The sequence below is a fragment of the Oxyura jamaicensis genome, chromosome 7, assembly GCF_011077185.1.
Source record: "Oxyura jamaicensis isolate SHBP4307 breed ruddy duck chromosome 7, BPBGC_Ojam_1.0, whole genome shotgun sequence".
Classification (NCBI taxonomy): Eukaryota; Metazoa; Chordata; class Aves; order Anseriformes; family Anatidae; genus Oxyura; species Oxyura jamaicensis.
Window position 1 is genome coordinate 10,724,797 of NC_048899.1, and position 27,211 is coordinate 10,752,007.

General features: G+C 47.3%; 1 protein-coding gene across 1 annotated transcript in view; it reads right to left on the minus strand.

Annotated features, from left to right (window-relative positions):
• The window catches only part of WIPF1 (WAS/WASL interacting protein family member 1), a 34,478-nt gene extending 9,013 nt beyond the window's left edge, over nucleotides 1-25,465 (minus strand). Inside the window, exons 1-6 of the mRNA XM_035330875.1 lie at nucleotides 25,169-25,465; nucleotides 21,873-21,985; nucleotides 4,944-5,032; nucleotides 3,471-3,600; nucleotides 1,091-1,267; nucleotides 1-127 (exon numbers count right to left, since the gene is read on the minus strand). Coding sequence (XP_035186766.1) covers nucleotides 1-127; nucleotides 1,091-1,267; nucleotides 3,471-3,600; nucleotides 4,944-4,994 — 485 coding nt within the window. The 5' untranslated portion in view covers nucleotides 4,995-5,032; nucleotides 21,873-21,985; nucleotides 25,169-25,465. The remainder of the gene's footprint in view (nucleotides 128-1,090; nucleotides 1,268-3,470; nucleotides 3,601-4,943; nucleotides 5,033-21,872; nucleotides 21,986-25,168) is intronic.
• Nucleotides 25,466-27,211: the final 1,746 nt, after the last annotated feature.

Below are 27,211 nucleotides of genomic sequence, written 5' to 3' on the forward strand. Positions count from 1 at the left end.
TCGGCCGGGCTCCGCTGCCCCGACGGCGGCCCCGGGAAGCGCGGCGGGCCGCCCGGCCCCGGGAACGGCTTGGCGGCGGCGGAGCGGGCTCCGGGCGGCAGCGCGGGCGGGCGGGCGGCCCCGGGGTCTGCACGGGAGGACAGAGAGAGAGAGGGGGCATCAGCGTCCGCGGAGCGGGTGTGTTAAAGGGTGTTTTACAAGTGCCGTCCAGCCACGGGCACCTCTCAGCCCTTCCCGGTAGGTGTTAGCTAAGGACACGGTCGGGCATGTCAGGGAGACGGCGGCCGGTCTTGCACCTGAAGAAACACTCTTCTCTTGTGCCAGGAACTTTTGCATTAGTACAAGCTCCCAAAATAGACTGTGACACAATAGAGAATACCAGCCCCGAGAGCCTCTTTTGTACAAATGTGCTGAAAATTTGCGTTGGTCTATAAAACATGCAAGACTTGTAACTCTCTATTGCCCCTGTCACCCAGTCTGCCTTCAACAACTGTGAAATGCTATGGCCTTAGCTCTAGGAAACTCACTGCTCCCAGGTCTCTGTTGTTTCAAAGGGCACAGGGCTTTGGGCAGCTGCTTTGCCAGCTCAAAGAATACAGCATGTGCCCTAGCCAAGCCTCCAACTGCAGCGTGCGCAGCAGCCAGCTGGGGGGCCTCCTGCACTCCCAGCGGGGTAAATCATGCTGGTGCGGAGCTGGCACAGATGTACTTTCCAAACGGGAATCGGACCCTTTTTCCTGGTGCACAAGGGAGAATTAATCAGGAATCCTCTTGTGCTCCCCTCCGGTCCTGCACACCCCCAGCCAAGGCAGAACATAGTCTGACTGACTGCTTTGCAGGCAGCCACTTGACATTGCCAAGACCTTTCGTTTTCATCAATAATTAGGAGGAGGGGTGGAAGAGGAGTCTCGCTTCTTCATAAAATCTAGTATTACGAATAAACCAAGATTCAAGATCAAAATTTCATTTCCTAAGAGCCTAATATATCTGAAGACATACTTAATACCAGCAGGTAATTTACTGCTGTAGTATGAAGGTTTAACTAAGTAATCTGCCATTACTTGTGCTGAAACCACAAGGTCTTTCTTACCAGCATCTCGACTCGCAGCAGATCTGAGCTTTGGCATTCCCGCTTGGAAAAGGCCTCCAAGGCCAGGTGGTCCACCACCACCGAAGCTGCCACCACCGCCGCCACCACCAAAACCCCCGCCGCCGCCGCCGCCACCTCCTCCAAAGCCACCACCACCTCCACCAGGTCCTTTGGGTTCTGTTGGGAAAAAAAAAAAGTCCCCGTGTTATGCAGGGAAGCGAGGCTGATCCTGCAAAGTACTCTGAATAGAGCAACACTTGTAACTGGGGAAAAAAAGACAAGCTTTCAAAATACACAAGCAAGCCTTTGTTCAGGTTGGATCATCACAGCTACCACTACCACTACTATTGCACCATGGAAGAGGTGGCGCAATAAACATAGCTACTGAGTTTTATTAAGCCACCACTTTCCTTTAGTCTATTCTGGACTGGAAAACAGAGAAACAGTCTGGAGAATTTGGAACTGAAAATGGACAGGGCCTCTGAGAATATCACGTTCTCTTTCTTAACATCAATGTAGTTGCTTTCCATTTCTTCATACCTTTGCTCTCATCCTTCACCTCCATCTCTCCATAACCAAACTGAAAGACACGGCAAATGAGGAAAATGGGAAATGAGAAATGAGGGAGAAGGCAGAGTGTTCTTTCTCTTGGAGGCATCTCTGGTGATCACTTTTGGGAATACACAGACCTCTGTCACTACTGATTTCGTTGCAACACATCTACTTATTTAAACAAAGCCTAGTGGGGAAAGAGATTTCCTTTCTGATTACTTTCCTGTAGGTCCAGAAACACAGTGAAATGATCATGAGTTGCCAATTTTTCCAATAGGAAGGAACTACTTTAATCAGTTCCCTCCTTCCTCTCCTGTTTTTCCTCTAATGCCAGTATTTCTGCTGTGACAACACTGGAGCACTAAAGGTGAAATTAAAGCACTTCCACAGTTATAAATACAGAGAGGAGCCCTATTTAGAACATCAGTGCAAAATGAGCAGGCCCACAAGTTGGGATATCTGTGGAGATCAGCTCCCCGATGACAAGGCTACATGGCTGAGGATCAATTACTTAATTTCTTGGCATCTCGATTTCCACAACTTTGGGTGGGTAAAAATTTCACTGACTTTAAAGTAATTAAAACCTGTAGATGAAAAGCACTCCTAATAATCCCACCCAGAAAAAAAGGAGGAAGAATGTGTTCATGGGGGAATGTTTCACATGATCCTCTTTTCTTAAGCATGTTAGCTCAGTTCGGTTCTGACTCATATAGGGTGTGAACCTCTGGAGAAATGCTGCTACTATGTTTTAGTCTTTCATCACGATCTGTTAATTCATGTAAACAAGATAATAGGCCACATAATTTTAATCTTACTGTTTAGCACTCCTTTAAACCCCTTAACTGCTTTTCTCCAGCTCATTAGAGTAGCTAGAACATGTAAATTTGATTGCAAAAATGATATTCCAAAGTTTAAAGCTAGGTACATGGCTGGCTGCTGAACTGTGCCTATTTTTTTTTTAATTTTATTTGGTCACATTCCTGTTGGTGTCTCCTTCTTTCCTCATCGTCTTCCCATCACAGTCTAGCCTATAATCGCATGGCTGGACCTGGACTGAGTTGTATCGCATTCGCTAATCGGTCTGTGGAAACGTCTCCTCTCCCCAGGCAATAAATGCTGTGCTACCACCACAGCAGGCCTTTGTCCCTTGCCCATCTCCCGTTTCCCTTCCGTCTTCCCGATGCTTTTGCTACGTGGGCTTTTCCAGACTTCTGTCAGCACGTGCCAAGGTGTGCAGTGGGGCCCAGCGGCAGCTCTGCAGGACGGAGGCCTCTCCTGCACCGAGGCCTGCTGAGGTGCCGCACCATGCCAGGGCACCGCGGGGCAGGCTGAGCAACCAGGCCTGGCCAAAACGACACCAGCCCTGAGTCACCCCAGCCCAGCGACACCCAGGTGGGGCTTTGCTTGACCAGTACCAGGTCCTTAAACAAGCCAATGGTGCCGTGCCAAGGCTGCCTTTATTTTTGTGCGCTTTCTCTGTGCTGTCCTCAGTCCTGAAGGGGGTTTGCCTGCCTGAGCCGCTGCAGCTTCTCGGCAGCTCTCCTAGCAGGGTTGGCATGGTGTTCTGATTTAAGTGACTGTGAGGAAACAAACTGCTTTATGAGAGTAAGCAAACAAACTGACACTCACACTTCATTAGCTGTACTTGATTTCCCAGGTGACTTAACCCATGAAGAACAGAATTTATTTTTATGCCAATTCTGGGCATTCTGTTTTACCTGCTTCTCCCGTGTCAGTTAATCTGATGACAGCTAAAATAATTTTCTGCATTCAGATATATAGAACCATTAAAGCATACAAAACCACAGGCATGTAGGATCATACTCACTGTCTAGAATTGGAGCACTTCTGTCATTAGTAACAGTCTTCTTTAGCTTTTTTCCTTTGGTAATATCAGATAGTAGAGCATTTCGCCCCGCTTGTTCTGACCTGCTTAGGGTTGGCTTTTCAGTATTTGCCTGCAAAATAAAATGAAAAATGAGGAGGTAAAATAAACCTCCAGCTACAAAGTTCCAAATAAGTTCCAGCTACAAAGTTCTGCTCAAATACGGTAAGTTACCAGAGACCTCAGTTTCTGTTTAACAGCACTAGACTGGGTAACGTGCCATATCTGGTTTTGTGAATGACATTATAAGTAGCTGGCCTTGTCACTGACTTGAGGCCCCAAACAGTGCTGCTACTCTAACCCACACAATTCAGTAGAAACGCAACATGTTTACTTGAATATTTTTTGAATTCAAGAATCTAATTTTTGAAAGCCAAAGCATGTCTGTGGGAAATTGCCATTTTGTAGACTGAACAGGGACAGACTGCTCAGATAATCTGATTACACCAGAAGATGGACAGTCTTGAAAGTTGTAGTGAAACTCAAACTATATAAATTCTGGATAACTCAGGAGAAAGATGGAGTTTTAGCTACACACACACACATATATATATATATAATTTCTTCTAGGAAACGGTGGTTCCTGAAAAGTTTTCTAACTTATCAGATCAGTGTCATGGAAAAGTCCTGAAAGGTGCTGAGAGTTGCCATGAAGGGACCAAGCACAGAGTCGGTATCTTGCTGATGGTGGGCAGTGAGGGAAACACTCTTCCGCAGCAGGGCACAGCCCAGCTTATCTGTGTAACCATCTAGGGCTTTGGTATCAAAACATTTGAGTACTTTACAACAGCATTTCCAGAAGCTTTTATTTCTCTTTTGCCTGTCAGAGCAAACACAGCCCAGGGCAGGCTCCGTTCCAGCTTAGGCTGATTTAAGCCAGGTCCAACCCACCATGTTGTGCCAGCAGTGGGTCTTGTACCTTCATGCCACAGGCTGGCTGAGGGCGCTATGCTGGTTAAGAGCCATCCTTAAAAAAATTGGGATTTTAGGGATTGTATTTTGCCAGCTCAGGATCTCTGAACCAGTTCACCACCAGGTCACGTAAGTAATAAAGTGGAACAAGGGAGAAGGTGAGGGCACATGGCTGGAAAAAAACAAGGGGAGAGCAAGACTTCAGTTCCTCTGACTTAGACAAGCTGTGCCTCCCCACCCAGGATCCCTGCACCAGATCAAACCACCAACATGGGAGAAAGAGGAAGATGGAGAGTGAATGTGGCTAGTGACATGTGCATGGGCACTGAAAGGGAATTGAAGTAATGGTCCCTCTTGCAGGATCAATCAGCTGTAAACAAAATGTAGGAAGGCTTTCCCCAGATACCGTACCCACCCTTCTGATCTTGCTGCACGTCTCTTCCAACGTGACAAGCAGCAAGGGAGGACAGTGCATACTGTACATCCACCTCCTGTAAAACTTACCAAGGCCAGCGTTGGGGGCGGAGGGGGAGCGGGAGGGGGAGGCACAGGCATGGTGGAAGGCTGAACTCCAGCTGATCTTGCTAAGAAACCTGCACAGCAAAACACAGAAATGAAAAGACCCAGAGATTATTAAATCTGTCACCTCTGGGGGTGCTTGCTACTCAGCTACAAACCAACCCTGCATCAAACAGGATTATCTACTCAATTTTCTAGGACTAAGTAGTCTGTACAAAGCACTTCATGTTCCATTGTATGGAAAACAGCTGCATCCTTAAACAGGCGCTCCCTGCATGACCTCCATAGCCATGCAGACTCGCAGACACACACATCTAGCTTTGCATTTTGGTGCCTTGCCACAGCAAAGAGTATGCAAGGATTGCGTGTGTGCATGCAGTATGGTTACATGCAACAATAAACAACAGAACTGGACTATGTTTAGTCCAACAATCCTGTTCCCATGGAAGTATAGCAGGATAATCCCACTGCCACACCACCAAACCTTACTTCCAGAAGGCATCGTCTCTTTAAGATCACACTCAAAAAGAGATGCTGACCTTTCGAAGCTCTTAAATTGCTGGAAGATAACACCCCCTACTATTATGGGTGGGGTGGAACTGCAGGCCTCTAGGAAAGGCCATGTTTCTTCCCCTCTCCCTGCTTGCTCTGAAGGAGCCAGGCTCCGTCACCACCGCTGAACGTACCTTCCTCTTCAGGAGCAGCAAAGGCAGCCATGCTCAGTGCGCTTCCCCTGGGGAGGAGGAGCAAGCAGGCGGCCCATCCGCAGCCACCAGCTGCTGCAGAGGGGAAAGCCTGGTGGCCAGAGACCAGCCTTCCCCAGCTTCCCTGTCCGAGACCAAGCTCCTGCTCTTTCCCACCCCAAGCAGAACTACCTTGGGTAATCTGAGGACAAGCATACGTGAGAGAGAAACTCAGTGGAACAAAATATTACAGGAAAGAAAAAAAAAAGCACTAAAGCACTGAGGATATATATTTTTTTCAAGTCAAAAGGGCTTTTTGTGGCATTTCAGCACACTGCTAGTTGGAACCGTGCCTAGTGGAGGGTCCAAGGTTCTCCTAACGGTGCTATGGCATTTCAGCAATTTGGTGTGCTGTCTGCCCTTAAAAATGTTTTTGCTTCAAGAGACCTGCTGATGGGCTCAGCCTTGTGCTTGTGCAGGAGCATCCCGCTACCAGAGGCGAGGGCCCAGCAGCAATTACCACTGTGTGCGCCGTGTTTGCTACACGTGGCAGGTCAGCGTGACAGCAATGGGGGTTATTCTCCAGATAACCCCGCACTTGATGCAGGGTTAGCACTGATGTCCCCATTCAGTTACTTACAAGAACGCACATCTCTCGTTTTCTGAAGTCACTGAGTTGGTTTTGATAGAACTAAGGAGAACTGTAATAATGCAGTCTCTCCCAAATCAGCTTCATGCCAGGGACAGCATGCTTCAGAGGTTGAATGAACACCAGGGAAATGTTCAGAATGAACCAAAATGGCACTTGCAGTTACCACGTGAGGTGGCCCCCCACCTACAAAGCCTGCGATACCTCTGAGATGATCTGTGATAGGTGTGTTAGAAAAAAATGGTTAGCAGCACAGCTGTATCCTGTCAGATGCTCAGGCTTTGACGGAATTAGAATATAGATAATAAAGCCACATAAAAAACTGCTGAGCTGCCTTCCTGATATGAGGGCGTTTTCTGAAAGGAGGCTTTAATGGATTTTGTCTAAAATCTTTAGGGAGAAAAGGGCTCGTAAAGGAAACAAGCACATCACCCCTAAGTCTAGCTGATTAGCGAGAAAAAAACAGGAGTTCAGAGTGGCGTGAGGCATTACCGCTATCTCTCGCGTGGGGAGGTTTTATTTTCCTCTGCTGCAGAAGCGGTTGCTCTTTCCTGTTACTGAGAAAGCACAAGCAGAGCAGAGGGGAAGCTGACAGACGGCCGGACTGACAAAGAGGAAACTGGCCGAAGCCGAGTCTGTGCAGCGCTGTGCAAACACACGCACTCACAAAATCCTGCAAACCCACACACGTTTTCCCATCCACCCTGTGGGCAGTTACCTCTCCTACGAACGCGTCGCCAGAGAAGAACAAGGTTCAGATTTGCAGGACCCGCTTGAATCCGCTTGTCCTTTCCACTTCCATATTCCCAGCTCTCGGTCCTTACACAAAACTCTGCGCAAAGCCCAGCCTTTCCTGATCTTAGTATCCTAAATTCAGTATTTAAAATCTGAACCCTATTAAAAGAACGAAGACTAATGCTGCTTTGTTCTTCAACTTCCTGTTTAAAAAAAATAGTCAACAGGAAAATTATTTCTTGCAGCAGACCACAACCATCCTGTTTCTTAACGCAGCCTTTTCGCAGCTGCAGTTGTCTCTAGCGTGTAACTGTGCCAGTGAGCTACTTCACCAAGCTTTTAACTCCTTCAACTGCCTAAAACGAGAAAGAGAAACTGCTCCCCGCACTGCTTTGGTAAGAGACTGAAACAGTCCCGGTAACGGACCCTGAATCTTCTTGGGGCTCCACGTGCCAAGGGAAAAGCCCGTTGAGCAGGGAGGATAAAGTTTGTTTTGTAATCAGACTTTTAATGAATTCCTCAAGGCAGCTCGAACCTGCACGCAGCAGGCGAGCTAGCTGGTCTAGGAAGAACCTTCTCCAAACAGCGGCATTTTTGCAAATGCTTTAACTCACCCACCTCCCTGCTTGTTAACCTCCTGCCTGCTTCACGCTTGTGCTGTTTTCTCCTTTCTTTCCTTTTCACTGCAGCGCTTTAGGTCAGTTTTTTAAGGAATTGATAGGAATGGAGGGGAAGCAAGGTTGCACCCGAAGCCTAAGCTCTCTAACGGGAAGCTGCTACCCACGGACTCACCCTGCCTCTCCAAAACCCTCCCTGCACACATTGCTTGCAGGGGGGCAAGAGGGGAACGGCACCGGGGGCCTCCTGCTTGCCTACGCCTTCTCCCAGAGACCCATACTAGACAGATACATAGATATCCATGTATGCATAGAGCAAGAGGTGTATATGTAAAGACATCTTTCCTATCATGCTGATGTATAGTTCTCTCTCTAGATGTCTATAAATCCACATACAGAGATATACACCCGAATGTAGAGATGTGCTTATACAGAAACACGTATAGATGTATATTTAGGTCTATCCTAGCTGTGTACCTAGTTTCCACTCTTGTCCTGTCGAGAAAGGATGCTTCTCCGACGTGCCCACAGCGATCAGCTGCAGGCTACCTAACGCCTCTTCTGGTTATCGAAGGGTTTTCTCGGCAGGGCAGGGGTGGAAGCAACTGCATGCCGGTCAGCTTAGCACCTACCTGCTGCTCACCAAGCCCTGTGGCCCCGTCGCAGCTCCCAGGGGGTCTGGAAATGGCATTTTGCAGGGCAAGCTTCTGTAACAGGCCAAGCTCAGGAAGCACTGGCCTCAAGTTTGACGCAAGTATTCTGCAGAATTGTTTGCGTGGGGCGTTCTTGCTTTGACAATTTTCAATTAAATTTTCCTAAAAAAAAGACCTGCTGAAAGGGATGCGATGGTTTTGAGTAATTTTGGGTGGACAAATCAAGCTAAAAGTGGTAAGTTAACCTAAGTTATTAAGTGGGCCTGGAAGCTGCGATATGCCTTTTAGATGACTGCATTTGGTCACCCAGTAAAGGCGCTGACATTCCTGCCTAGTTGTTTAGAAACACAGTGTATATCGCCAAAATACTTGGCTGAGTCAGAAGTGTTCCGGAGCCTACCGAGAGGACAGCTTTCCCCTGCGCAAGTCTGAAACGTGATTCCTAGGCCTCCGATATGTCCTGGAGCATGTACTTCCCCCAGGAGTCATCAGAAAAAAGATAGTACAGCATTAGTCAGAAACCTGCCTGCCCCCACACAGAAGTATAATGCGTGTGCTTACAGAGTGAGTAAAACACACCAGTTTGTAAAATTTTAGCTAAAAACAGAAGTCATGCCACAACCTCACTCGTACTTCTGCCCCTCTCTGACTCTGCTTCTGCTGCTGAGCAAAAGAGCATCAGAAACTCAAACTGAAACTGCAGCAAGAAACAGCACCACTGCCTTTGAAGCTCCAACTCACCCGTGCTGTTGGGCTGCTAGATTTTTTTATAACCTATTTCTTTGATTGACATTTCAAAAGCAAAAAAAAAAAAAAAAGTCTCTCTCTGGATTCACCACTCGGAGCAGGGGAAGCCCGTAGGAAGGCCAATAAAGTATAGGGACAGTGGCCCGGGGCTTGTGTGCACAGCGCAGTGCTGAGGCCGGCCCCAGGGACCTGCAGCACCTCCTGGGCTCGAGCCTGCGTGGTGCTGGGCTTGAATCCTGCTGCTGCTTCGCTCAGCGCTGCTTCGCAGGGTCTGCGTTTTGCACAGAGATGTCCCGGGATGCTAAGTGCAGCTCTGCAGCCAGAGGGAAGCTTTGGCTATCGTCCTGTATGTCAGCAATGGACTCGTGGTTCATTATTTGCTCTTGGTCAGTGGGAAGCAGCCTATTTTAAGGCACGGATGTTACGTCCAATTGCTAACAGCTGACACCATAAAATATCCGCAACTGCAACCGATCCGCCCAGTACAAAATTTTACCTTACTGCTAACAACCAAGCTGCTTGTAACATTCAGTGCTGCGGGGTATTGAAAAAGAACTGATTTCCTAAGAACAAGTCAGGAGGAGCATCGGTACGTGGAACCCAGCGCGCATGTCGCTGGCACTACTGCCAAGAAAACGTGCAATTACCACTGTTTGTGAAAAGCTATTTGGGAGACACTAGGTTTAAAGAAATCCTGATGCTACAGCAGCAAGGATTCAAAAATGCCAGCCTCCGGGCTCCAAACAGAGGCCTATCTGACCAGAAGCAGAACAGAATTTCCCAGCTGGCAAACTCGGCACGGCTCCTGCTCTACTGCGTGGAGGTCCAGCAGTGGCTGGGGTCCCCGCTGCGGCCAGCAGACAGGCAACCAGCCTCTTCATGCGTGCTCTGCATCATCTCAATGGGGCCTCTGCTGCGAGGGCAGCATCCCTGCAGGCCACCACCAGCCCAGGGGGTGTCTCTGTGCGGCTCGGAAAGCCGCCCTGGCCGGTAGCCAGCGAGATGCCCACCTCGCCCCAGGTGAGCCAGACCAGCAGAGCTGTACCAGCAAGCTCTGCTTTCTGCAAGCTACCAGGTGCAGCTGGCCCTCACTAGAAGTATGAGGACGCTGTGATATGCTACACATCACGACAAGGGCTCATTTCATAGAAAAACCAAAGCACAGGGGAGACACCGCGTCCGCTGCATTCCGCAAGCAGCCCCTTGCTCTGCCAAGCCATCCATGAGCAGCACTAAACAAAAGCAGCACTAAACTGAAACACAAGTTTGGGGCATTCTGGATTTAATTTGGTACCTCAAGAAGTCTTCTCAGGAGCGTTACGAGTGCTAAAATGAGCGGTATTGGACGTGGGATGGACAGCACAAACCCGAGTGCAAGCGCACAGCTTGCATGCAGCCATTTCAAGGCGCTTCGAGGCTCCCCCCTTACAGGCGTTGAGTCAGAGGCAGACAGACAGCTCTCTGTGGTTAATCATTTCCTGCATGATTAATTTCCAAGCAGAAAAAAGAGGAAGGAACAAACAACTGCAGAAATAAAATAGAATTGATAGAATTCAAGGGGAAAAAAATATGAAGTCACCAATTAAAACGCTGGTTGTCCCCCTGTGCAAGAAGTGCCCAGCTTCCAAAAAGGTATTGATTTGGTTCGTTCAGAATGCAGTGCTTCCTGCTAATGAAAGAAAGACAAATTTTAAAAACCTGAATTTGAGAAAATGAGGCTAGATAACCAAGTACATTGGTAAGGTAGCTCTCAAAACAAAAAGGACAACTAACTAAACACATTACTAAGTAGTTGGGAAACGGTTTAAAATCTTATTTTTTTCCCCCACATAATAATAAAAACAGTTCCATGCAGATGAAAATATTTTTTCATGTTCAACAGAGTAGGGAACTATGGCACCATTTGGGAAAAAAGAAGTTACCGCGATGCCTTGTGAAACCTGCTCACGCCCCTGTGGGCTCCCCTTCCCCTCGGTGTGCCCGTGCCACCAGCACACGCCTGCGTCCTCCCCAGGCCGTCGGGGATGTGTGCACCAAGGGGGTCAGTGCAGGGTGCAGACAGGTGTGAGGGAGAGCCTCGGGGGATGAGGAAGCCACCCGACCTGCACAACACCGTGTCTGTAAATCCCACCTGGAAAACGTCATTTATTTTTCTTCTCTTTTTACTAAAGTGAAGGGTTAGTTTCTAAACAAATAGAAACCTGTAAATACCTATAAATGGGTAGTTTTAACCGCCCCTAAAGGGTTCATCGAGGACACCAAGGCCAACTCACTGCAGCATGAAGCTACCTGAACAGACTGAAGAGGAATTCCCCTAGACGGTGAAAAGTGAGTATTTCGGAGCCCCTCTGGGCTCAGCCACACACACACAGGAAGGCAAAGCCTCTGACAGGCACTGCAGCGGCCCCACGGACGCAGCTGGGATGCTGGAGGGATGCTGTCTGTCTGCCCCTTGCTCAGCTCTAGAAGGAGTGCCCGGGTTTTCCTCCTCTTAACCGGGATAAAGGAGGAAAGTGACACCTGAAAAGCTACTCTCGGTATTCCTGTGCCCTTCAACATCAATGACTGGTCTTTTAAGAAAGGTTTCAGGCTGAAACTACCTTCTTTTTGGTGCAGGGATCACAAGGCTGCGCAGCCCGGGAGAGGACACCCCAATGGTGTCAGATGGCAGGTTTTCTCACTCTGCCCAGAGAAAGCTGTGGTAGCAAGAGGAGGCACCGCTGTTTCACCCTTAAAGTCACTCGCAGAGAACTGGAGGCCCAAAAGGGAGACAGAGGAGAAGTTACCATGGATGCACAAGGCCCAGGGAAATTCTGGGGAGATGCCGCTGCCAGAGAGAGGAAGCCCATTTTATCCGGGACTTTTTCACATTTCAGAGAAACTCTCAGCAGTACCTGAAATAAGCAGCATGAGCACAACTTTCCACCCAGACTGAGAAGTGCCACCCCCTGTGCAACAAAAGCTGGGGCAGAGAGCACCAGCCTGCAAGGACCGACTTGGGCATGAGAGCCTGGAGGTGCCTGGCAGGCGGGCACGGGGCTGCAGCTCACACTGGGCAATTCCCCCGGGTCTTAAAATCCCCTCGGTGCTTTTGATCTATTTCTTACCGTCACAGGAAAACAGCAACAACGCACATTACTGGCGTCAGTGGCAAGTGAAATGCCAGCACGCAACCGCAGGATGCCAAGGGCAGGAGCAGCCCCGTGCGCTCGCGGCAAGCTGTGTCCAGCAAGCCTCCTCTGTCAAAGGCAACCGGAGGTATACTGCAGAAATCCAGCAGAGCTGCATCCATGGAAAATTACAGCTAAGAACTAGGCCACTGTGGTGTCAGAATGCTGTTTTAATCCAAGTATTTTAAGAAGTTTTTTCCTTCTCAGTGACACATTTTTCAAGATACGTGGAAGATCACTGGCAGTGGCTAACTGTGGAGGATGGCCCCAGCCACCGCTGTAGCCGGTGCTTGGAAGAAAAAGCAGAGCTTTCGGTCATTTTAAGCGTTTGGATGTTGGTTTGAGAAAAGCTGAAAGTTTCAGAGTGAATATACTACAGTAGAAAGTACATCTCTGAAAATAGAAATTGCTTCCACCCTATCCACGCGGCTCTCACTTCTTTCAGCCAGTGCTTACAGAAATACTTCCGCCCGCTGGGACTCTGAGGGTCGGTTTCCACCCCAATGAGGGGATCCTGCCTGTGAAGCAGGACCTCAGCAAAGCCGCCTGTGCTTGGAGGGACCCTCATGGCTAACCTACAGCAAGCACGTGTGCCCATGTGCCATCCCCAGCAGGAGGTCCAGCCAAACGCAGCGTGCACATCCCCAGCTATGGGATGTGTCCCAGCAGGATACCACCTGCAGCCTCCCGCTGCTCACTCCCTGCCAAGAAAAGGGAAGCCTTTCCCCTCAGACCCCCCTAAAAGAAACATCCAGCAGCAAAAAGCTTCTCTTCCAGGCAAAAGTGATGCCTAAGGACTGAGCCGCTGGTGCCTGAGCTCCTGCTTCAGCTGTCCGGACCACAGTTGTCTGCAGTGTTCAACCACCTACCATCCAAAGCAGCTTTTGGTCACCCCAAATGTTTCAAACAATGCAGCAGACTGTATTATCCTCGGGACGCTGCCCAACACAGCAAATGCAGGATTCACCCAGGCTCAAGGCAAGCCTCAGCACAGTCTTGAACAAAGGGCCCCTTGTTTTGGTGCTGCAGAGGGGCTATAGGGACAGCTCCTCCAGGTCGGCACAACATGCCCAGGGGAACAAGGATCTGACATCTCTCTCCATCATATTCCCTCACCTGTCCTTCCTCGTGGGGATTTTGTGTTCACAAAACACTGTTCCTATAAGGAAGTCCAAGAGCTTCTCTCCGATGGGACTGCTTTTTCCAATGCCTCATTCCTACGGAGGGGACCGCTCAGTGCCACGGGGCTGTTCAGCAGCGCGCACCGTGCTCCGCAGCTTTCTCTCAAAAACTTTAGCAGCCTCAAGCTTGAAGAGCTGTTGGTAGGGCGGACAGCCTGGTTCAGAAATTAAGGTTTTCTCAGAATTGCCTCCAGCTTCACTCAGCCCTGAATCAGAAGAAAGCACGGCACTAAGTGATCCACCTGAGGAACAGGACTTCTTCTGCCAGCACCAGATTTGCGGGCATGTCCTCACCAGGCAGTGCTGCTCAGCTTTCTGACATGGGAAAATAACTTTCTCTCACGCTGGCTTCCCTGCCTTTCCATCTGAGCTTTTACAGCATATCGAGCTCTCTCTCTCTCTATTTTTTAAGATGCTGCAGGTCTGACCACTTGTTTACTCTGTGGAGCATGAAGGAAATTCTTCCATTTGGATCAAATTGACAGAAGCCTGGAGGACTTGTTTTCCCTTCTCCACTGTTTCATGGTAAAACAGGCCAAAAAGTGTCAGGAATTAGGAATTAGTCTGAATGTTTTCTTGGACAGCTGAGCTGTTGCAACTTTGAGCCAGCATGGAAAGAAGTCACAGGAACTGAGTCTGGTGAGCGAGCCCTGGGATGTTCCTGGGGGACTTCTGCTGGCCGTGATTGCCCACCAGTGTGCCACGGGTCCCCTCAGCAGCGGTGGCTACAGGCAGAGGGGCTTCTCTCCCTGAGGCTGGGCTGAAAGGTGCTGGCTGGAGGTGCAGGCTATATAGTGGCAGCTCCGGGACACCCCAGCACACCCTGTCCCATGCTCAGGGCACAGCAGTGGCAGCGCTGCGACCTGCGTAGCTCCGCTCCCGAGGCTGCCCTCGCTCTGAGCAGCAGGAGGACAGGCAGCCGCAGGGGAAAGGAAGGATTTTCCTACAGCAAAGGCACATGGAAAAGGAACAAGGATCTCACGCTGTCAGATTTTACTTCTCCATGGGCCTAAGTCTAGAATTCAGTTGGCTTTAGTTTTCCAATAGGCTTTTTAAAGGGTTTTCTTCATCGCAACCAGCTAAGTCTTACTAAACCTGCAGTGAACTGTGACTGGTCTGCTACAGCCAGCATCAATAAAACGATATTAAAATGGTGACTACCTCTAAAGGGGAAATATCCGAGGCACATCAGGGCCAGGCATATGGAATCAATTTAAAACTCTGTTTTCCAATCCCTCTCTCTTGTAAATATTGCAGTGCTCCTATAAGGATGTTGAAAAAGTACAGTGCTCGGCGATTAGTTCAGATTTCACATCAAAAGCCCAAACAAAAAGCTAAGCGGCCGGGGCAGTCAGCAGGGAAGGACAACCACACAAGCAAGAGTGCATTCGAGTTTTTACAGCCCAGGTGTTGACATGAATTAGAAGGTAACTCAAATACCTGTCATTAGAGGAGCAATCAAAGACTGATCTGTCCGGAGTGTGGGAAAAACAGAACAAAGCACAGCCCCAGATCTGCGTAACGTAAGGCAGCCCCTCAGCCACAGACAGTGCCGAAAAACGAACGCCGCCTCAGCGCCAGATTACCATCAATAAAAGCCTCTGTTCAGGGCAGCGAGCCCCATAAATCAGTTTTGTGAGAAACAGGTGACCAGGTCTGGTAGAGATTTTAATTAAAAAGAAAAAAAAAAAAATTCCATCCAGAGAGTTAATTTTGGATGAATTTGAAGCTGCGAAGTGCTGCGACTCCAAACCTCATTTAAGATGGGTGGAGTTGGAGAGTCTGATTTTACTCCCGTTACAGTAAGCGGAACGGCTCAAGCCAACTTTCAGAGGGGGCTGGATGAGACCCACGGCACCTTATGACTGCTGAAAGCGTTTGAGCTGACTGGGATGAACAGACCTAAGGATTAAGAAGAGCACACCCCAGGAAGTCTCTTGACTTTCTCTGCTGTGCACAGCCACGCACTGTAGCTTGGGGTTAGTCATGAAAGAGACTATTTGTGAGGCCGTGAATCACATTTGCACGTAAGTAATTCATTTGAGGAATGTGGCAGTCAGCAGTCCAGGTTCATGTTGGCTCCCACAACACCGTCTTGTGGACACATAAGGCTGGTGGGGCAAGGACCACAGCCACAGCCTGCACAGAAATGCCACCGCTTGAGTTCGGCACTGCTGGCATCCTGCTTCATCAGCCTGGGGAGAGCAAGCTTCGAGATGTTCTGCCATCTGCCTCACCGGACCGAGACCTACCAAAAACCCCCTGTAACTTTCCCTTTGGGCCCCGCTCATGGGCCACAAACTGAAAAGAAAGTCACAGCAGACCTTACAGACTGACTAAATACTAAATGTGGACTCATTCCGTGTATGACTTATATCCCATCTTTGCACAGCTTTCCTGACCTCTGATGCAAAAAGCATTTGATCTGCCATTTGAATGCTTGTTTCAATAATACAACTGCCAAAAGTCAAGCTCTTGGTAGACTCCGCTGGGCTGCTGCAAAACAATTACTATTTTCTAATTCCCAAGGGGATTAATGAAAGTTTGCAAACAAAGCAAAGTGGATTTTTTTTTTTTGTTATTAAGGTATAAATGAATAGATACTAAAAAAATATACCATTACTTTGAATACGTAAGGGCTTTAAGTATTTACTACAATTGGTACTAGTAAGCCCCAAAACCCTGAAGCATTCTGAAGCTGGGCAGTGTACACCGGGTACCTGCACATGCAGGGAGCTGGGTGACCAAGTGTCCATTTGCACAAGCCATCAAAGCAGCTCTCAGCATCCGCTCTTGCTGGTTTGGAAGAGGGCCTCTGCCCTCTGAGGTTTGGCCTGCTGTGTACTTTGTATTAAGTCTCAGAAAGCTTTCAGATGGGCTGCTACAGTTTCAATAATTACTTTAAAAGGTTTTCAGCAATATAAAAACAAATCTGTGGATGGGACTTTAAAATCAGGAGGGAAATAATAATAATTCTGGGTTGAAATGGGTGCATTTAAAAACACCAGAGAAAAGCAGAGGTGCTACTGAAAACACACTGTTCCAGGTGTGAATTTACAGGCTCACCTAATATCTGTCAGTACTGGCAAATGATGCCTCATTCTAATCCATTTAAAAACGAGTCCAAAATGTTACACTCCTGCACCATCAGATCAGGATCTCCTGCTCCATACCAGCTTCTTGGGAAGAGCAGCTCCAGAGAGAATTAGTGGTTTGGTGACTGCCCTGCAGAAGGTCACCCTCAATCCAGGGGCCAACCTGAGCGCTGGGTGGAGGAGCAAAGGCCTGGAGACACCCTCACTGCCCAGCCAGCTGGGAGATGAGCTCCAGATCATCCTCGTGAATTGAAACCACATGAGGGAGGTGGAACGAGAGGATTGGTGTTTATGGAGATCGCCTGGCCAGGATCCTGAAGCCCTGGGCTGCTATTTCAGATTCCCATTCAGGGAAGGACTGGTAGAAGGGCAGACCTGAAATTCTGCCTCCTCTGTTTTCCTTTAGTTTCGCTCTGTGTGAAACAGTAAAAATCTAACCCACAGTGTGCTGAATACCTCTCCATGCGTAATAGGAGAGACCTTAGCCTTCAGCATCTGAGTCTGCGTGTGTGCAAGTCACCCGCAGTGCTCATGTACTGCTCCTCTCACCGACAGTTTCCATTTGGTCCGATCTGGAAAACATCCTGAGTAATACAAGGATGAATATTTCTGTTAAGTATTTCCAATGCTGCCTTCTGGCAAGAAAAAATGTCAAGAGTTACTTGGAAAAGGAAGGTACAGCTAAGAGATGTTTCAATTACTGTATAAATAAGCTGCCAAATGCAACGAGTAAAATCCAGGCAATACTAGTAATTCTTCATACTTATACCACCCTAAGTTACGTGGAGATCAGACTATTGACCGACCACAACTACATTTTAGTTCACTTACTGGAGTACAGCTTTAACAAAATTAACTCTAAATAACTTTGAAAAGCCATTTTTACACATATGTTGGAGCTCGGCCTACTCTTGTAGCAGGACTTGACTGTATGCAGTAAAGCCCCGTGAGGTGCGATAACACTGAAACAGCGGGTTTGGTGTTTACACCTGGCTCTCTAACTGAACACTCAGCCTTGACACTGGGATTATGAAATTTGCACATATGCACCTGGGTACTCACAGGACACATCTGCAGTGCATCATGCCAGTGTAAACACCCACAGCACGGGCACACCGTTAGGCTGTCTATACTTAACCTAACGTTTTCCTTGTCCAGTTAAAAGCCCCATAATTAAAGATAGTTTCTGAAGATTTCATTTATGACGTATGCTTCTCTACTTATTTTAGCAATTATCTGATAGATGACAAGGTACATGTTCTGTTTTGTATCATTCCGTGGTTCTTTTCACTCAGAGCATTTCTAATGTTATGTTACAGACTAACTCCGCCTCTGAATTTAGATTTCCTATTTTGCTTGGAGAGGCATTAAAACCTCTATTTGTGTGTGCTGGTATACTACAGTATTCAATAGTGCATTTTCAAAATAAATAAAAAAAAAAGACAAGTAGGAAGCTAATTTTATATCCTTTCAAACTTTGAGACGTGCAGAGATTTCTATCCCAATCAGGATTTTTATTTTTATTTTTTTTAAATATTGATTAAAAATAATTTCAGTTTAACTGAATTGAAATTTTACTTTTTTGTTCTTAGGAGTGAAAATTTCAGCAGAGACTACATATGCTGTAGGTATTTTATTTATTTATTTATTAAGATAATTTTAAAGCTTACTAATTTTGAAATTTAAGATGTGTGCTGAATTCACCTTTGATCTCGGGAATAAAAGTGGTTTTGATGAACTGATTGTTTTAATTTAAAAAGCAATTCAATAAAAAATGTCTTGAAAAACAATAATGGCAGTCACTAACTTTGATATTCAACGAGAAATTTTTCAACTTAAGCATCTAACTCCTATTTATAGAGGCTCACACTTTCATTGCTCCACTGCTGCAGTGTTCTGGTGCGGCTGACCCAGCGCAGAGCTCTCCTCTGACTGCCCGAATCCATCACTGCCTGGTACCAGCAGGGACATGGGCTGTGGTGGTGCCACTGGAGCTAGCGCTGGGAGGACACGAGCAGGGGGCCTCAAGGTCCTGTAAAGGGGACTAGTTTAAAGCAAGGCACAAGTCAAACCAAAAGCAACCAAGGACAACGAAGTAAAACACACCCTTCTGCTCTCCACATCTCCGATTACAGAAGTCTTTGCTCCAATTTATTTCACTTTGGAAACAACTTTTTACAGCTGCAGATGGCAAACACTGAGCTAGTGAGTGAAGAAGGGAAGCTGGAAAGAATGATTATTAATGGATTCTGCCAAAAAATAAAGGCAGGACAACGTCTTTCATGGATTAACAACAAGCCCTAGCCAATCTCCCCCCGGACAAAGAGGAGGCGTGCTCTACAGCACCCTCCTGGGAAGGAGGGCAGCGCAGCCGCATAACCTGCTGCCGCATCCCCGTGGACCACCGCTCAGCACCATGCTCCGTTTGTGAAGCTGCCAGAGCCCACATGTGTTAAGGAGAGCCTCTGCCCAAGTCACTGACAGTTAAAAGAACGCCATCTCAACCCACTGTCTGCGTTGTATTTTAAATATTTATACTCCAGCCGTTTTCCATCACCTCCGACAGCCAGGCGCTCGGACGCAGCGAGTGCGGTCAGGGCGAAGCCTCGTGCCGGGGCTCAGGACGCTGCGCTCCCTTCACAAGTCAGGTCGCATCTGGCTGCCCGTGCAGGTCCCTCCCTGCTCTGGTGGACTTGCTGGGCAGGTGGCTCTGCCACAGGGCCAAGGTGAGATTTTGCCTGCCCTCCCCAGGACCAGGTACCCCCAGGTACAAGGCCAGCACCTCACCTCCTTCCTAGCAGGCAGCTCGGAGCCTGCCTGCTCCACAGCCTGGGCAGGAACACACCAGGAGCCCTGGGATTTTGGAGGCAATTTGTTTCCTTGCAAGAGCAGATCTAGCCAAGCACCTGCTGGTATTGAGAATACAACTTTTTGCCTAAGTAGTAGTAGTTTGGTGCTGTTTGATCTCAACCAGTATGTATGGCATACCGCCCCCATGAAAAAAACATACCCACAAACCCAAGAGCAGCCACATACCATCATTTATCACTTGTGTTTCCTCTTCAGAGCATACTTCATTAACAAGTCCTCTTACTCCACATGACTGTTCAAATTCATCCTCACTAATGCCAATCTACCAGGCCCAGAGGAGAAAACTTCAGGCTGGTCTGCTCAGCGCAGCTGCCCTGACACAACAGGTATTCGAGGCTGGCAGCCAATTTCCCTTTTAATTTCTTTGTAATAAGAGTGGCTGTCCCGGTTGTTAAACCCTAGCTAAAGTTAGCATCACATCTGCTGAATCCTTTAAAACGTGGTTGAAACCTTGTTCAACCTGACTGAACGGTCTGGCTAGCTTACACAGGGCAGAACCAAATTGGGTTTATTTTAAGTAAGTTTGGAGACTACATTTAGCATATGACAGACTGAAACATGACTCTTACCATCTCTGTTTCCAAAACCAGAATTAGTAATTAAATGTAGAGTTAAGAACCACTGCAAGTTTGAGGCCATAAGCCTTCCAGATAAAAAGAGCTGAGACATAAGAAACTCAGAAAAAAATTGTATCTGGATCAAATCCACAGCTGGAAGGAAGCTTTGTGTTGGTTTTATCAGGTCATAAGACATTATTACTCTCATGAAGTCCACGCTCTCTTTTCAGCTTTGGTTCTAATGACCAATAATCCTCAAACAAGCGACATTGCAGGGATCACTATTTTCTTCTGTATCTGTCAACGTGCCTGTTGCACAAGCCAAACCTGCAGCCAAGTGCTGTTTCAGGTGAGCCTTGACCCATCAAAACTTGCTATTAGGAAATTCTGTTCAACGCAGATCAAATTGGATTTGCACAGCCGGTGTGAACCTCAAGTTTGCCATTAGTACCAGGGTTCTGACATCCATGTTAAAAATGAGCTGTTTGCTATATTTCCACAACTATTGGCCCAAGAGAGCAGCACAGCCTAGCTTTTCAGGTCTCCCTTTCACACCATGACCAGACCGGGTGTTTACCTCACCAGCTGCTAGCGATAACGCCGTCACAGTACACAGCATAATGAACTTTATCTGGTGATGCTCAAATGAGAAGAGCAACATTTCAAGAAACTCAGGAGCAACGCGTACCTGCCCTCTCTGTAACATTCATATGAAACTGTTGGTTGCCTTTAAAATAACTAACCAGAACAATTCATCAACAGAGAAATTTAAAGTTACTGCCAACAAGGAGACTGAAATACAGAATGACAGGCTGGAGGAGGGTTATCTATCTTTCTCCTTCCTCTGAGGTACTATCAATGATCTTTATACTATTCCTGTCAGGTATTTATGTCTTGTCTTAAAAATATCCAGTGAAAGGAATTCTGCATATCCCTCAGTAATCTTTTCTAGTACTTCTTTAGCCTTACAGCCAGTGAAGTTTTTCCAAGTACCCAATCGAAACCTCCTTTGCTGTAACTTCATTTGCTATTTCTCATTCTATTTACAATTGCTGTGCAGAACCATTTACTCCCTTCTTCACAGCTACCCGAAAGCTGTTTACACGTCCTTCTGACCTCCTCTTCCTTAGGACAAGCAATCATATTTCCTTCCATCTTTCCCCCTGGGCTGTATTTGTTCAGCCTCTGATCACTGTTGCTGTTCCTAGGATGTTCCACGATCCCATACTGTCACACTGGAAATGCAGAATGGAAACATCTTTATCTCTTTATATGTTTCTTCGCAGTATCCACTGTACTAATTTTAAATCAAATACAAGTGTTAATTTAAAAATATTTGTATTCTCCATATACGCAGGTCTCCCTTCTTCAAACAGGTAATCCTTTCTAACCCCTGTGTCCAAGGAAGCATGTTGTGGCTACTGAGCCACCCATGTTGTACCATCTTTTTCAGTCCTCAAACATGGAGTAACTAATATTAGGAGGCTTTGCACCAATCCTCATCCCGCAAGCTTGGTTCAAATTGTGTGTGGAGCCACAAACTAAGTTTGTCAAGTCGCGAGGCTAACTCTTCCCCCGCTCATCCCCTAGGCCTGGCACCCAGACTTCTCCAGGCTGTGGTTTCCAAAGCAAGCGCAACCTAAGGCAGTTCCATCTGCCATAGGAAAGGAAAGGCGCGCCATATGGGATCACAACAGTAAACCAGCATTGCTATTAATCCTACATGGAAAATAATTATTTTTGGGGAAAAAAAAAGGTTTTTCACAATCATCACATTGCAAATAAAGACACCTTTAATAGTATTTATGAGCTGGCCCTGTGCCTCCCAAATGTTGTAGACCTTTTTATAGCCAGGAGATGACACGTGCTGCAGACCGGTTTCCCACGCCGCCGTGCACGCGGTAACGCCTCCCCGCTCCCATTGTCCCCCCCGTGCAGACCCCGAGGGCTCTGTACCTGCTCAGCAGCTGGAGAGATGCTCGGGCAGAACACGAGGCCTGGCAAATTCACTCCAGAACGCACTTGCTGAAGTTAATTAGACACAATAACATTTCCCAGGACGTACATTCCTGCAAGGAAGAAAAAGACACCACTATTAGTTGCAAAACTGAAAGGTGGGAACTACATTTCTGCTGGGCACTTTCTTGCATAAGTAGAACTTCTGCGTGAGAAACTGGCTGTGCGTAAAGAGGAAGCTGCCTCCATCCAAAGAAGAAAATAGAAGGCAAATGCACCGTTTGTTCTCCCAGTATCATTTGCGGAGGCCAAAAGGCCCCATTTGTTTTCCAACAAATTTGAGATAATAGCCCTGACTTCAGCAGAGCATTGTAAATGCCAGCATAAATGGTGGAATGAAAGCAGAAAAGCCTAGAAACATATGTGGATGGATACAGCAGGAAGACTGAATGGAGTTGCCTACTGTTCCTCTTAAAAGAGCCATGGTTTCCTGACCAACCTTGTAGTAAAGAGATTTCAATAGTTTAGGCCAGAGAAAAATGCATACAAAAGCTGAAAGAAATCAACTAAACAAAAGTAAAATCAACCTCCTTCAACCTCTAGATGCTTTTAACAGCTAATTACAGACATGATTTGCAGAAGGTGCCTTTGAGTGAGGGGGAAGAAGGGGGAGGGAATGACCAGCACGACATGAGAGAGAGGTGCTGCAAATGATGTCTCAGCAAAAGACACCCTCGTCCATTTGAGGTACTTGACAATAAAAAACAACAACATGCCTTTAACAATCCCATCGATTTAAAGGAAAATGCGAGAACGGTGCCCATTCAGCATTTTATGGGTTTACTTATATTCAAAGTCTCAAAGATCAAAGTCTCCATGCACTGGTACAAAACCCGTGCCTGCACTGTGCGGTGAAATGAAACGCACAAGGGGATCGTGCAATAAACTCTCTGAAGCTGCCTGTACAGTTCAGGTTTGCATTAGCTGGCATTACAGATTTTAACTCACATTTTCCCCTGCAGAGCAGGGCAACACAGTGTCGTGGATCCACGTGCGCTGGGGACACGAAGCCCAAAGAGCAACGCGGCGCAGCAGCTTTTGGGGAGCATCACTGGCTGGAGGTTTAAGTGGCGCTGCGTGCACACTGTTTTTCTGTTTATTTGCAGAATTAAGGCAAATTTAAAGTGGATTTCAACTAACTTTGAAGCTATCTCACTCAGACTTACAAAGTTTTACACTATGGAAAAGAAATAATTAAAAAACAAAAAGCAAGCAAACACACCCCCCTCCCCCCCCCCCCCCAAAAAAAAAAAAAAGAAAAAAGGAAAAGGAAGAAGAAAAAATGAAAAAGGAACGTTTCTTCCGTAGGTGTTATGAACATGTCCACACACATACACCCCTTCCCCTTCCTTCCCAACTTCAGTAAAAGAGCAGTTTTTTTCCTGAGCACAGAATTTGTCCCCATCTGGTTCCATTTTTTACTATTTTCTTCTTTTGGTTTCCTTCTCTCTCATTCCAAGCCGTATTTATTTCCTTTTGTTTAGTCTGTACTCTTTATTCCCTTTCCTCCTTTTGCAGATTTCCTTTTTAATTTGTTTGAGAAAGAAACATTCTTGCCCTGGCTTTCCTAACAGAAGCTGGTGCAAGGGGCCCGCCCGCTCTGAACCCCTCTCTCCCGTGCTCTCCCCCTCCTCTGTCAGTCCTGGCTGGCTGGGCTTGCTCCTGGTACGCAAGGCACAGCAGTGGGCTTTATTTATTTAGAAAAGTGTATCAGTTTATTTTTGAATTCACTTTCAAATACCTAGCACTAACCACTGTGCGGTAGGTCAAATATGTTATTTACAAGTAATTTTATTTAGCTTAAAACAACTCCTGATCTGTATGAGATGAGCCACAATAAAGCAGGATTAGGCTGAAATTAAAATGTCTGCAGTTGGATTTTACTGAACTGGTTTTAAATCACATTCTTAGTTATACAGCAGAGTTGAGTTTCCGAGTTGGAGGTTAGAAACTCTAGCAAAGCAGAAAGTCTGATTAGAGACAGAACTGTGGCACTCTGCAAAATCTGCTAGATTTGCAAAAGCAGAGGAGCCCAGCTAAGGCTAGAGCCTTGCTTTTAAAACTCCAGAGCTCAAAACTTGACAGCCAGCTCTGCAAGGCTGCCCAGAAACCGTGCCCTGCTATTTCCACATAAAAGCATCCCTGCCCTCAGCCTGGGCTACACTTACAGCGCTGGGCTGGGTGCAGGGTCCCCGCGACAGGACCCATCCCCGTCCCCAAACACCAGCCTCCCTGTAGGGCTCGCCCCCTACTGCAGTTACCACTATGCTGCTGGGGAATGCCAGGCGCTGCCTCGAAGGATGAGGGACCATGGTTTTGCTGAAGTTCATACGCACAAGAGGAAAGATTTTCTGCTTTCATTGATATTCCCCGGATCCTTCCCATTAGAAAGACAGAGACGGAGAGCTGCTTAGTTAGCCTTCCACCACAAGCTGTATTTCAGAGTCTGTAACATGCGACTAAAATATCCTGCATTTTGTGCTCTTGAAGTTTCTTCTTTTTAACTTTCCCTCCAACTTTGCATTAAAAAATGTATCACAATTTTCTCGCAATATTTAAAAATAACAGCCGTACTTTTGTGCAGGAATACAAAACGTACACCCCACCAAACACACTCGCTTTGAGAGCTCCAAGTGCTCCAGCACCAAACTGGTGCTGTTTCTTTCCCAATACAGAGAGTTTCCAAGCCAAAAAGCCTCCAGCACAGAAAGTCGAGATGGAGTTCCTCAACAGACCTTGTAGGGAATGAGAAAAAACCTTACAAAGAGACTGCGCCAGTAAAATCAAACAGAACAGCTACAGAGTCAGCACCAGCCAAAACAAACAAAACAAATTTCTCACTGTAATCAATAGCTTCAACCTGTGTTTGAGAAAGCACTTTCTGGTATTTATTAACACTGAACCCTTTTATGAAACATCCAGACCTTTTCCTGATTATATGAGAAACTTCACCCAGTCAGAGAAAATTTAGTTTGTATTTCTGACCGGATTCAGCTCCACGGTGCAGTTGTATAGCAGGGCAGGCTCCAAGCTTCTCACAGACCGGGCTAACTCAGAGAAAATCTTCCTACTTTTACCTTTGTAAGGTCCTGCAGCGGAAGCCCACCTCGCTAACTCACTGCTAACACGACACGAGCCATCCTGATGGCTTCAGTCCCCGCTCCACCAAAACTCTGTGAAAATACACATGCAAAACCCCTGTAGGATGGTTAAAAAGACATTTATAAAAGACTGACCTGTGGTAGTTGAATATGTTGTAAGTCACCCAGCTCTGAACTTCCCCAGTAGCTTCGCTCTTGTTTCCTGTAGAGCTGCATGTGACACCACACTTCCTTACTGCACCTTGCTAGACTTGCTTCATTTACTTTTTAAAACCAGATGAAGAAACTCGGTCCCCTCCAGCACACTTAAGAGACTTCTGCTCTCATGCTGAACCATTGACATTTCTGCATAGCCAAAAAGAGTTCTCCTCTGTTTCTTTCTGAGTCATCACATGATTCAGTGGCCCTTTTGGTACTATTTCTATGTATTAATACCAAACCCTAAACATGATTCTATTACGGCATGCTCAACTGCCCCCCTCCCCCTCTTTTTTTTTTTTTTTTTTTATTATAAAAAAAAAAAAGGAGGAAATAAATGCAATAGTGGAGAATGCAATTACACTGCAGGCGTGGGAAATTTCAGTTCAAGGATATTTGCTTATCAGACGTTGAGTGATAATGTGTCAATGTATCTAGTTTGAATAGATGCAGTCATTGACAATTTTTGAAATATTTTTCATTTGAATGTGGCAAACACTTTTCACGGGAGTTTGAGTCCTGTGAAAAATAGGACTTTGGAAGAGTAAAGATTCTCTTCTCAGCAGCATGCATCCATGTAGTGTCATCTAATGATGGGCATAGGTCATGAAAGGAAGGACAGGAAAGTCATGGATTAGATGAGTACGCTTACAGCATTAGTCAGTAGGTGGTATTTTAGCAGATTTTTTTTTCTTTTAATTTAGAGACAAGTGAAGCCTGGAAAAGCAAGCTAATCATAAATTACAACACCAGAAATACAGCGACAGCCTGGAGAGGAAGCTTGAAGACTATCACGAGCTAACCTCAGAGGAGAGGCAGACGGGAGGCAGCAGCGAGACACAGCTCTGCCGGAAGATGTTTCTTGAGGAGCACACTAAACACCTCAGCCAGCCCAAAGGGAGGAGGGGGCACTTAAAAATCTCCCCTTCAGGAAGAGCTGAAGCAACAAAAACCAACGCCTGGGGCACCGATCGGCCTGGCAAGGGCTGAACACAGGCAGGGTGGTTACACTGGGGCGGGGTTTGTGTGGAGGCTGATTGCCAGCGTATGTGCTTAGGCATGGGATGGATTTAGCTGCACCTCTGCAGGGTGTGAAGGACCTGAAGGCAGGAGGAGCGCACACAGGCCGTGGTGCTGCTGCGGTTCGGGATGCCAGGCCTTCAGCAGCAGCGCTCCCCCCTCCACGGCCGCCCTGCCGGCACCGCTCCTCCCGCAGGCCTCGGCCGCCTCAGGTGCGCTGGCACGCCTGGTGCATGGGCTGTGCCACAAACCGGGGTGAGGAACGGATCTAGCCATCAGAAATCAGGCAGGCTCCTTTCTCCCCCTTTTGTAATCCCTGGTAGCCCCACTCTCAGCCAGCAGGGGACAAGTACTAGCACAAAGCCGGCTTTGCCATCAGCCAGGCTGTACACAAAACCACAGCTTACATCGCGAAGCGAGAGCAAACCAATGCACGATGCTTCCGCGCAAGCTGTTTGGTGCATTGTACGTAATTTCCACGTAAAGTAGGAGCTTTCCACTAAAAATGTCCATCTTTTAAATCAAACTGTGCCAAATACGTGAGTGCTGTGAGCAGCCTCTCAGTGACTTCAGCCAGGGGTCGGTCACCTTCTGGTCCACTGCCTCTGGGCTTCCTGCGACTGCTTGCCAGTCTGTTTCAACCGACCGGCCGAATGAGCTCCAGTGACTTTTATCGGTGGGCTGATCTGACTGACCCTGAGGCAAAATGAGTGGGAACTATGTGCAGGACCCCATCTCCCCACAGAGACGTGCGCTGTGCACAGAAGTGCGCTGTGGCAAAAAGGCAGCAACAAACAGCGGGAGTCCCCAGGCAGCACCTGCCTGCTGCCGGGGTCACCGGCTGCCAAAAGCTTTGTGCTTGTGCTACGCCTACACAATGAACACTGACCTTCCCTGCAAGCTTGCAGACACCGTATAAGACTGCCCAACAGAGGGACAAGCTCCAAAAAGGCAAGGATC